The sequence below is a fragment of the Kogia breviceps genome, chromosome X (genome assembly GCF_026419965.1).
Source record: "Kogia breviceps isolate mKogBre1 chromosome X, mKogBre1 haplotype 1, whole genome shotgun sequence".
NCBI lineage: Eukaryota > Metazoa > Chordata > Mammalia > Artiodactyla > Physeteridae > Kogia > Kogia breviceps.
The window spans coordinates 58194108-58207495 of NC_081330.1; the positions used below are offsets into that span (position 1 = coordinate 58194108).

Genomic DNA, 13388 nt, shown 5'->3' on the forward strand with positions numbered 1-13388 from the left:
GCATCCATCAACAGATGAATGGATAAAGAAGTTGTGCCACATATATACAATGGAATATTACTCAGCCATAAAAAGAAACGAAATTGAGTTATTTGTAATGAGGTGGATAGACCTGGAGTCTGTCATACAGAGTGAAGTAAGTCAGAAGGAGAAAAACAAATCCCTTGTGCTAACACATATACATGGAATCTAAGAAAAAAAAATGTCATGAAGAGATTAGTGGTAGGACGGGAATAAAACACAGACCTACTAGAGCATGGACTTGAGGATATGGGGAGGGGGAAGGGTAAGTTGTGACGAAGTGAGAGAGTGGTATGGATATATATACACTACCAAATGTAAAATAGATAGCTAGTGGGAAGCAGCTGCATAGCACAGGGAGATCAGCTCTGTGCTTTGTGACCACCTAGAGGGGTGGGATAGAGAAGGTGGGAGAGAGGGAGACGTAAGAGGGAAGAGATATGGGAACATATGTATATGTATAACTGATTCACTTTGTTGTAAAGCAGAAACTAACACACCATTGTAAAACAGTTATACTCCAATAAAGATGTTAAAAAAATAATTAATTATTTTTAAAAAAGAAAAAAAAATCTACAAACAATAAATGCTGGAGATGGTGTGGAGAAAAGGGAACACCTCTGCAATGTTGGTGGGAATGTAAATTGATACAGTCAGCAGGGAGAACAGTATGGAGGTTCCTTAGAAAACTAAAAATAGAACTACCATATGACCCAGCAATCCCACTCCTGGGCATATACCCTGAGTAAACCATATTTCAAAAGGAGACATGTACTAGAATGTTCATTGCATCACTATTTACACTAGCCAGGACATGGCAGCAACCTAAATGTCCATCAACAAATGAATGGATAAAGAAATGACATATGTATACAGTGGAATATTACTGTGCCATTAAAAAGAACGAAATTGAGATATTTGTAATGAGGTGGATGGACATAGAGTCTGTCATACAGAGTGAGGTAAGTCAGAAAGAGAAAAACAAATACCATATGCTAACACATATATATGGAATCTAAAGAAACACTACTGATGAACCTACTGGCAGGGCAAGAATAAAGACACAGATGTAGGCAACATACTTGAGGACACAGGGGGAGAAGTGGAAGCTGGGATGAAATAAGAGAGTAGCACTGATATATATACACTACCAAATGTAAAATGGAAGGGTAGTGGGAAGCTGCTGCATAGAACAGGGAGATCAGCTCACTGGTTTGTGATGACCTATGGTGGGGGTTAGGGAGGGTGGGAGGGAGGCTCAAGAGGGAGGGGATATGGGGATATATGTATACATATAGCTGATTCACTTTGTCGTACAGCAGAATCTAACACAACATTGTAAAGCACTTATACTCCAATAAAGATGAAAATTAAAAAGTTGTATGGAAGAAAAAGAAAAAACATGGTATTTTTTTTTTAAATGTACAGTGTCAAGGATCTATTTCTTTGAGATGTTACCAGTCTTTAGGGAAAATATCTATTTCTTTAAATATATGCACATATCACCAGACTCTGTCTCTCTCCATATATTTATATTTGAATCTATCTCTACATTTTAAGGAGAATAACTTCAGCAATGATTATGTTAAGCAATCTGTAAAGGCACATTTCTTTCATAAACAGAAACGGTAATGAGGAGGTAAAAACAATTATAATTCAACTCTCAAGGCCTTATGTCTTAACTAGAAACTTTAACTGCCCTAATGTATGATTGTTACTATTACCTGAAACCTTGAAATCTGTGATAATTTCTCAAACAGAATTACTGGGTTCCAGCAATATATTGGTTCATTGCAGGGTTCTAAGCAGACCGACCTTCACATTCTTCCAAATCAGTTGTAAAAATTTAAGATAATGATATTAGAACAATAGAAAAATATTCAAGGAACATTAAACAAAATTATAAATTATGTGACATTTAAAAAATCTTAAAATTATTAAAATACAATTAAAATATTTTGATTGCACTAAAGTGAATATGATGCTAATTTGAGTTTCAGTTGTATTTATCTCACAGTTCAATGTCTTTTCATATAAATGACCTTCAGCAACTTGAAGAGAGTCATTTACTCATCTACATTTATGTTCATTTAAGACAAAAATTCAGAGGACTAAAGGTAATAACAAGATGGAAATCTTGGAATAAAGACCCCGAGAATGTATGGTTTCTGTTATTTTTGATAAAAGTCTATTAAATAAGGTTAAGCAGAAAAAGATTTTACTATCATAATTATACTTAATTATCATCATTCAAATAAAGCATTTAATAAATTATTTAAATCAAACACATAGATTTATTCAAATTAATGTATAGCAATGTCCTTGATAAGACAAAATTTTGCTTCTAGTAAAATTATTTATTCAAAAACATCATATGCTGATTCCCTTGAAATTTATGATTCCATATATTATAAACAATGCCACAGAATATTACATTAAAATTATATAAAAATAATAGCTATAATTTATTTAGGACCTACCATGTACTGAACATTTTTCTAGGACTATATCTCATTTAAAACTTACAACAACTCAGCAAGGAAGGTATTGTTATCTCCATTTTATAGATGAGGAAATTGAGTCCTTGAGAGGTCAAGAAATTTATTCAAGATCCCAGAACTAGTAGTTCTCATAGCTTGAGGGCCAAAGATCATATAGGTAATTGTTTCAAAGCCTAGGGACTATATAGTTGGTCAAGAACCAAGACAGATGAGCTCCAAGCTCTCTTGTAGCTCTATCATTATTTGATTCTAAGTGTTTAAACTGCAAAGAATATTATAACATATGTTTAATTCAAGTAACACATTCTGGCTAGGAACAAAAAGGTAGTTAGAAGGAATATATAAGTGTAAAACATTTTTCTTTTCAATCATATGACTTTAGATAAAGAGTTCACCCTTTGTTCTAAAAAGTAGGTTTACTGGGTGTGAGATATTTAGGCAACTAGAAAGGAATTTAAGTGAGCATGCAGTCAACTATTGTAATAGATGATGATGCTGAGATTCATAGAGATGAAGCAGATAGTTTCTCTAAATCAATGATGATAACAGAGTAGTTTCTTTTCATTATGCTAGTCATAAGATGTAAAATGTTAAAAACAGTGCTTAGCACATAGCAGACAATTAATAAGCATTAGCTAGTGATGGTAGCAGTAGTAGTAGTAGTAGTAGTAGTAGTAGTAGTAGTAGTAATGGTAGTAGTAATAGTGACAGTAATGACAGTAGTAGTAATGATGATAGAATATTAGTAGTGGTATTATTATTATATCATAATAATTGCTAAATTTATTAAATATAAATGCTTCATAGTAAGTCTGATAATAGATACAATATTACATCTACAATGTCTAAGACTTTTTAAAAGACAATAGTTATGATACCAACTATAAAGACAGAACTGAAGACTCTATAAGAAGTTAGTAAATAGAAATTGGTATGAGTAGATCCCTAAAAGTTAGAAGCCAATTTTACTATATGTAGTAGATTTTCCTAAGTCAATTTGTGAATGTTATTGTATTTAACATATTTGGTACTTTAGTATAAATAATTTCCGTACTAAAGACATGTGCTTTTGTGACTCCTAATCATAATAATATATATTGCATCCTAAATATCAGAAATAAACTAATTTCTCCAAACTTTAAAAAGACAATTTAGCTTTTGTTTAGTAGTATTTAATGACTTTGGCAAGATAAGAAGATGTTTAATTCTTTTTAAATGTAATGACTGAATTTCCATTTTGAACTGAACAAATAATTCTTAGGTCTTAAGGGAAAAATATAGTAACATTTCAACTTCTAGATACAATTTCAGAATATAATATGCTATATTGGAGTAGTATAAAGTTAGTGGATTTCATTCAACTGGAGTAATTCTTCCTAGTTTAGGGAGGCATTATCTGGGTTGTGAATTTTCTCTCCCTTTTTGCCTTTCATTCCCACTCTTTAACTCTTTGAATTTTGCTTTGTGATCATTCTATAGAAGAATAAGCAAATAATAGAAAGAAGCTAAAAAGCACAATAGACACTTTTGCTGCTGTTTTGTATTTTATGGTAAATATAAGGAAGAGGTGAAAATTATTGGTTAAAGTTTTGAATTTACTCTGATTTTGATATGAGCTAGTCTCATTATCCATATCTATAGATTATCAAATGCCTACCCATTGTTAGAAACATATTTCTATTTCTGAACAATATTTTCCATTCTCTCACTTTTGTCTCCATCCATACTAATACTACCATATTCAGCCCTCATCACCACGGCCAAGATGAGGGCAATCCCCTTTAACATAGTTTCCTTGTTTGCAGTCTTACTCCAAGTCCCATCTAATCTATTCCCAACACCAGAGTGGTCTATCTGCTTGAAAGCAGACCAGATCACTCCACTGCTTATCTTTTAATACTTCCCATAACCTACAGGACAAAGTCTAAGCAAATCTTTTACATGATTAAAAATGGACTTTATGGGTGGACCTTCAAGATGGCAGAAGAGTAAGAAGTGGAGATCACCTTCCTCCCCAAACATACATGAGAAATACATGTACATGTGGAACAACTCCTACAGAACACCTACTGAATGCTGGCAGAAGACCTCAGACTTCCCAAAAGGTAAGAAACTCCCCACGTACTTGGGTAGGCAAAAGAAAAAAGAAAAAAACAGAGACAAAAGAATAAAGATGGGACCTGCACCACTGGGAGGGACCTGTGAAGGAGGAAAAGGTTCCACACACTAGGAAGCCCCTTCACTGGTGGAGAAGAGGGGTGGTGGGGGGGAAGCTTCAGAGCCACAGAGGACAGCACAGCAAGAGGGGAGCAGAGGGAAAAGCGGAGAGACTCCTGCATAGAGGATTGTGCCGAACAGCACTCACCAGCCTGAGAAGCTTGTCTGCTCACCTGCCAGCAGGGATGTGTGGGGGATGGGAGCTGAGGCTTGGGCTTCAGAGTTCAGATCCCAGGGAGAAGACTGCAGTTGGCTGTGTGAACCAAGTCTGAAGGGGGCTGGTGTGCCACAGCTAGCCAGGAGGGAGTCCAGGAAAAAGTCTGGAACTGCTTAAGAGGGAAGAAACTTTGTTTCCACGTGCACGAGGAGAGGGGATTCAGAGCACTGCCTAAAGAAGCTCCAGAGATGGACACAAGTTGCGGCTCTCAGCATGGACAACAGAGATGAGCATGAAACACTAAGGCTGCTGCTTCAGTCACCAAGAAGCCTGTGTGCAAGCACAGGTCACCCTCCATACCACCTCTCCCAGGAGCCTGTGTATCCTGCCACTGCCAGGGTCCTGTGAACCAGGGACAACTTCCCCAGGAGAACACACAGTGTGCCTCAGGCTGTTGCAATGTCACACTGGCCTCTGCTACTGTAGGCTCGCCCCACATTCTGTACTCCTTCCTCCCCCTGGCCTGAGTGGACCAGAGCTCCCTAATCAGCTGCTCCTTTAAAATCATCCTTATTGAGCAAAAAACAGATGCCCTCAGGTGACTGACACACAGAGGTGGGGCCAAATCCAAACCTGAACTCCAGGAGATGTGTGAACAAAGAAGACAAGGGAAATATCTCCCAGCAGCCTCAGGAGCAGTGGATTAAACCTCCACAATCAACTTGATGTACCCTGCATCAGTGGAATACCTGAATAGAGAACGAATCATCCCAAAATTTAGGCAGTGGATTTTGGGAGCAACAATATATATATATATATTGTTTTCCTCTTTCTCTTTTTGTGAGTGTGTATGTGCATGTTTCTTTGTGTGATTTTGCCTGTATAGCTTTGCTTTTACCATTTGTCCTAGCGATCTGTCTGTCCTTTTTTTGTTTGTTTTATTTTGTTTTTAGTATAGTTTTTAGTGCTTTTTATCAACAGTGGATTTGATTTTTGGTTTGTCTGCTCCTTTCTTTCTTATTTTTTTCTCTTTTTATTACTTTTTATTTTTTTATTTTACTTTTTTCTTTCTTTTTTTCCAAACTTCTCTTCTGAGCCATGTGGCTGACAGGGTCTTTGTGCTCTGCACACAAAGGGAGAGCCAAGTTCAGGACATTGGTCCACCAGAGACTCCTACCTCCCCATAATATCAAATGGCAAAGCTCTCCCAGAGATCTCCATCTCAATGCTAAAACCCAGCTCCACTCAATGACCAGCAAGCTAGAGTGCAGGACACCCTATGCCAAACAACTAGCAAGACAAGAACACAATCCCACCTATTAGCAGAGAGGCTGCCTAAAATCATAATAAGGACACAGACACACAAAAACACACCACTGGATGCAGTCCTGTCCATCAGAAAGACCAGATCCAGTTTCATCCAGCAGAAAACAGGCACTAGGCCCCTCCACCAGGAAACCTACACAACCCACTGAACCAACATTAGCCACTGGGGGCAGACACCAAAAACAATGGGAACTACAAACCTACAGCCAGTGAAAAGGAGACCCCAAAGACAGTAAGTTAAGCAAAATGAGAAGACATAGAAACACACAGCTGATGAAGGAGTAAGGCAAAAACCCACCAGACCAAACAAATGAAGAGGAAATAGGCAGTCTACTAGGAAGAGAACTCAGAGTAATGATAGTAAAGATGATCAAAGTCTTGGAAATAGAATGGAGAAAATAAAAGAAACGTTTAACAAGGACCTAGAAGAACTAAAGAGCAAACAATGATTAACAACACACTAAGTGAAATTTAAAATTCTCTAGAAGAAATCAATAGAAGAAGAATTGAGGCAGAACGGATAAGCAACCTGTAAGATAAAATATTGGAAATAACTACTGCAGAGCAGAATAAGTGAAAAAGAATAAAAAGAAATGAAGACAGACTCAAAGACATCTGGGACAACGTTACATGCACCAACATTTGAATTACACAGGTCCCAGAAGAAGAAGAGAAAAACAAAGGAACTGAGAAAATATTTAGAGATTATAGATGAAAACTTCCCTAATATGGGAAGGAAATAGTCAATCAAGTCCAGGAAACACAGAGAGTCTCATACAGGAAAAGTCCAAGGAGAAACATGCCAAGAAATATATTAATCAAACTACCAAAAATTAAATACAAGGAAAAATATTAAAAGCAGCAAGGGAAAAACAACAAATAACATACAAAGGAATCTCAATAAGGTTAAGAGCTGATCTTTCAACAGAAAGTTTGCAAGCCAAGAGGGAGTGGAAGGACATATTTAAAATGAAGAAAGGGAAAAAACTACAACCAAGATTACTCTACCCAGCAAGTATCATATTCAGATTTGATGGAGAAATTAAAACATTTACAGACAAGCAAAAGCTAAGAGAATTCAGCACTACCAAATCATCTTTACGAGAAATGTTAAAGGAACTTTTCTAGGCAGGAAACTGAAGAGAAGGAAAAGACCTACAATAACAAACCCCAAACAATTAAGAAAATGGTAATAGGAACATACATATCAAGAATTACCTTAAATATAAATGGATTAAATGCTCTAACCAAAAGACATAGACTGGCTGAATGGATTAAAAAAAAAAGACCCGTGTATATGCTGTCTACAACAGACCCATTCAGACCTAGGGACAAATACAGACTGAACGTGAGGGGATGGAAAAAGATATACCATGCAAATGGAAATAGAGGAAAGCTGGGGTAGCAATTCCCATATCAGACCAAATAAAATTTAAAATAAAGATTATTACAAGAGACAATGAAGGACACTACATAATGATCAAGGGATCAGTCCAAGAAGAAGATATAACAATTGTAAATATTTATGCACCCAACAAATGAGCACCTCAATACATAAGGTAAATGCTAACAGCCATAAAAGGGGAAACAGACAGTAACACAGTCATAGTAGGGGACTTTAACACCCCACTTTCACCAATGGACATATCATACAAATGAAAATTTAAAAAGAAACACAAGCTTTAATTTATACATTAAAGCAGATGGACTTAATTGATATATATAGGACAGTCCAACCAAAAACAACAAATACACTTTCTTCTCATGGGCTCATGGTACTTTCTTCAGGAGAGATCATATCTTGGGTCACAAATCATGCCTTGGTAAATTTAAGAAAATTGAAATCATATACAGTATCTTTTCTGACTGCAATGCTATGAGACTAGATATCAATTACAGGAAAAATATGTAAAAAATACAAACACATGGAGGTTAAACAACACATGACTTAATAGCCAAGAGATCACTGAAGAAATCAAATAGGAAATCAAAAAATACCTAGAAACAAATGACAATTAAAACACTATGACCCAAAATCTATTGGATGTAGCAAAAGCAGTTCTAAGAGGGAAGTTTATAGTAATACAATCCTACCCTCAAGAAACAAGAAACATCTGAAATAAACAACCTAACCTTACACCTAAAGCAATTAGAGAAAGAAGATCAAAAAAATCCCCAAATGTAGCAGAAGGAAAGAAATCATAAAGATCAGATCAGAAATAAATGAAAAAGAAATGAAGGAAACAATAGCAAAGATAAATACAACTAAAAGCTGGTTCTTTGAGAAGACAAAAAAAAAATTGTAAGCCATTAGCCAGACTCATCAAGAAAAAAAGGGAGAAGGCTCAAATCAACAGAATTAGAAATGACAAAGGAGAAGTAACAACTGACACTGCACAAATACAAAGGATCATGAGAGATTACTATAAGCAACTATATGCCAATAAAATGGACAATCTGGAAGAAATTGACACATTCTTAGAAAAGCACAACCTTCCAAGACTGAACATGGAAGAACTCGAAAATATAAACAGACCAATCACAAGCACTGAAATTGAGACTGTGATAAAAATCTTCCAACAAAAAAAAAGCCCAGGACCAGATGGCTTCAAGGTGAATTCTATCAAAAATATAGAGAAGAGCTAACACCTATCCTTCTCAAACTCTTCCAAATTATAGCAGAGGGAAGAAAACTCCCAAACTCATTCTACAAGGCCACCATCACCCTGATACCAAAACCAGACAAAGATGTCACAAACAAAGAAAACTACAGGCCAATATCACTGATGAACATAGATGCAAAAATGCTCAGCAAAATACTAGCAAATGGAATCCAACAGCACATTAAAAGGATCATACACCATGATCAAGTGGGGATTAACCCCACTTGATGCAAGTGGGATTCTTCAATATATGCACATCAGTCAATGTGATATACCATAGTAACAAATTGAAGGATAAAAAGTACATGATCATATCAATAGATACAGAAAAAGCTTTCAACAAAATTCTACACCTATTTATGATAAAAACCCTGTAGAAAGTAGGCATAGAGGGAACTTACCTCAACATAGTAAAGGCCATAGGTGACAAACCCACAGCCGACATCATTCTAAATGGTGGAAAACTGAAACCATTCCCACCAAGATGAGGAAGAAGACAAGGTTGCCCACTCTCACCACTATTATTCAACATACTTTTTGAAGTTTTAGCCACAACAATCAGAGAAGAAAATGAGATAAAGGGAATCCAAATTCTAAAAGAAGTAAACCTGTCACTGTTTGCAGATGATATGATATTATACATAGAGAATCCTAAAGATGCTACCCGAAAACTACTAGAGGTAATCAGTGACTTAGCTAAGGTAGCAGGATACAAAATTAATGCACAAAAATCTCTTGCATTCCTATATACTAATGATGAAAAATCTGAAAGAGAAATTAAGGAAACACTCCCATTTAATACTGCAACAAAAAGAATAAAATACCTAGGAATAAACCTACCTAAGGAGACAAAAACCTGTATGCAGAAAACTCTAAGGCACTTATGCAAGAAATTAAAGATGATACAAACCGATGGAGAGATATACCATATTCTTGTACTGGAAGAATCAACATTGTAAAAATGTGTATACTACCCAAAGCAATCTACAGGTTCAATGCAATCCCTGTGAAGCTACTAATGGTATTTTTTTAAAGAACTAGAACAAAAAATTTCAATTTGTATGGAAACATGAAAGACCCCGAATAGCCAAATCAATCCTGAGAAAAAACGTGCTGCTGGAGAAATCAGGCTCCCTGATTTCAGACTATACTACAAAGCTGCAGTAATCAAGACAATATGTACTGGCACAAAAACAGAAATATAGACCAATGGAACAGGATAGAAAGCCCAGACATAAATCCATGCACATATGGTCACCTTATTTTTGATAAAGTAGGCAAGAATATACAATGGAGAAAAGAGAGACTCTTCAATAAGTGGTCCTGGGAAAACTGGAAAGCTACATGTAAAAGAATAAAATTAGAACACTCCCTAACACCATACACAAAAAGAAACTCAAAATGGATTAAAGACCTAAATGTAAGGCCAGACACTGTAAAACTCTTAGAGGAAAACATAGCCAGAACACTCTATGACATAAAGCACAGCAAGATCCTTTTTGACCCACCCCCTAGAGAAAAGGAAATAAAACCAAAAATAAACAAATGAGACATAACGAAACTTCCAAGTTTTGCACAGCAGAGGAAACCATAAACACGATGAAAAGACAACCCTCAGAATGGAGAAAATATTTGAAAAAGATGCAACTGACAAAGGATTAATCTCCAAAATTTACAAGCAGCTCATGCAGCTCAATATCAGAAAAACAAACAACCCAATCCAAAAATGGGCAGAAGACCTCAATAGGCATTTCTTCATAGATATACATATTGCCAACAAACACATGAAAGGATGCTGAGCATCACTAATCATTAGAGAAATGCAAATCAAACTATAATGAGGTATCACCTCACACCAGTCAGAATGGCCATCATCAAAAATCTACAAACAATAATTGCTGGAGGGGGTGTGGAGAAAACGGAACCCTCTTTCACTGTTGGTTGGAATGTAAATTGATGCAGTCACTATGGAGAACAGTATGGAGGTTTCTTAAAAAACTAAAAATAGAACTTCCATACGACCCAGCAATCCCACTACTGGGCATATACCCTGCGAAAACCATAATTTTAAAAGAGTCATGTACCACAATGTTCATTGAAGCTCTATTTACAATAGCCAGGACATGGAAGCAACCTAAGTGTCCATTGACAGATGAATGGATAAAGAAGATGTGGCACATATATACAATGGAATATTACTCTGCCATAAAAGGAAACAAAATTGAGTTATTTGTAAAGAGGTGGATGGATCTAGAGTCTGTCATACAGAGTGAAGTAAGTCAGAAAGAGAAAAGCAAATACCATATGCTAACACATATATATGGAATCTAAAAAAATAAAAGGTTCTGAAGAACCTAGGTGCAGGACTGGAATACAGACTCAGACGTAGAGCATGGACTTGATGACACGGAGAGGGGGAAGTGTACGCTGGGACGGAGTGAGAGAGTGGCAACGACTTATATATACTACCAAAAGTAAAATAGGTAGCTAGTGGGAACCAGCTGCATAGCATAAGGAGATCAGCTTGGTGCTTTGTGACCACCTAGAGGGGTGGGATAGGGAAGGTGGGAGGAAGATGCAGAGGGAGGAGATATGGGGATATATGTATATGTATTGCTTATTCACTTTGTTATAAACATAAACTAACACACCATTGTTAAGCAATTATTCTCCAATAACAATGTTAAAAAAAGAAAATGCCCTTTATAATTTAGCCTCTACTTTCGTTATGCATTATTCCCCAACATTCACTTCATAAAACTCAAAGTCATGGTATTTATACACTGTATATATTTGCCAATTTTGAGGCTTATTGCCTCCATGCCTATGTTCATTGTTCTAGAATGACCAGATCACTCAGTTACTCTCATGCTTTTCTTGGCTTACTGATGCTTCAAGACTCAGGTTCAAGTGTCAGCATCAGAAAACCTTCTTCAACCATCAATTCCTCACACCACCAACTGAGCTTACTACCCCCTGTCTATATAAACATATATGATGTACATCATTGTTCTTTCCACTTTGTCTTATAATTAGCTGGTTGGTTGTGCTAGTCCTCTGAAATTTAAATCTTTCAAGGACAGGGACTGAGTTTTATCTTCTAACCCCAAAATCTAACATTGTTCTTGGCAAAGATTAAGCATTTAATACATAAGGAATTATTAGAATATATATATATATATATATATATATATATATATATATATATATGTATCCAGGAATATTTTGTGAAATTGTGAGAGAACTAAGAATATTCATGTCTCCAAAAATGAAGTGTAGATCTTGCTCATTATGTTTAATTACAAAGAGAAATAGTATAAACATCTTACCTTGTGGATTGCACACAGTATTTGGTTCTTAGCTTGTCATTTGTTTTCAGCAGTTCCTGGCTATCCCTCAGAATATATCTATTACTACTGAAAATATATCCAACACAATCTTAACTTATTCACTTATATTGAACTTGTTATACTTACTTCTGCTTTGAAGCTCAACTGCGAGTTGTCTTTCAAGGTTTTCTCTAATTTCTCTCTCTCTATAGAGCTCCATTCGCAGATCCTTTTTTTCTTGTTGAATCTGCTTCTCTTGGATGTGAGCATTATCCAAAGCCACTTTCAGTAGACCCTGTCAAAATACAGCAAATGACATGCAGTTCATCTTATCTGTTTTAATTTCTCAAATATGAAATAATTTATGTAGGTGCTAATGTCTTGTATTACATTTATTTTGTTTATAGAAATATTGTTGACCTGAATGTTGGTCAACAGAGTCTCCACAGAGGACAGACTATCAGCAAAAATGAATGGTCCAGCGAATCCAGGAGGCAATGCCTGCCCAGCAGTCAGTTGGATCTTGTCCAGGGGTGACTTCATCATTGGAATTTGAATAGGTACCTCTTCTGCAAGAAACAAAATTAATATCAGAAGGTTCATAAACTAACAGCTCAAAATTTTCACTGTTTCCTTCACCTCTATAAAGATTTTGTTTCTAAAGCCAAATGATGGAAAACTCATAACTGGAAGTCATACCTATGTCCCAGCTGCCTCTCATTTATCAAAATAAATGTTTCAGTAAAGAATTAGTGAAAAATGAACCAACATTTACTGCTAATTGGCATAAAATTTGGAGAAACAAATTTGACATGCTTATTAATATCTATAAATTAAATAATCAGATCACTTCCTGGTAAAACTCTAATTGCTTTTTATTTTTTCTCTTTAAATCTATCTATCTATATCTATCATCTCCATAGTTTAACACCTTTATTGAAGTATAATTTACATATAATAAAATTCATCTATTTTAATTGTATGCATCGATAAGTTTTAGTAAATTTACAGAATCGTACAACCATTACCAAAAATCTAATTTAGAACACCTCAATCACCCACAAAATACCCCTCATGCCCATTTACAATTAATCTCCTTTCCCATTCTCAGCTCCTGGCAACCACTAATCTACTTTTTGTCTCTATGGGATTGCCTTTTCTGGATATTTATATA

General features: G+C 35.8%; 1 protein-coding gene across 2 annotated transcripts in view; it reads right to left on the minus strand.

Annotated features, from left to right (window-relative positions):
• Positions 1-13388, minus strand: part of DACH2 (dachshund family transcription factor 2) — a 640028-nt gene that overhangs the window by 21987 nt on the left and 604653 nt on the right. The window contains exons 9-10 of one of the 2 annotated variants that reach the window (XM_067024263.1): positions 12605-12783; positions 12362-12509 (exon numbers count right to left, since the gene is read on the minus strand). In XM_067024263.1, the coding sequence (XP_066880364.1) occupies positions 12362-12509; positions 12605-12783 (327 nt within the window). The remainder of the gene's footprint in view (positions 1-12361; positions 12510-12604; positions 12784-13388) is intronic. The other variant, XM_067024264.1, reaches the window with a different exon arrangement.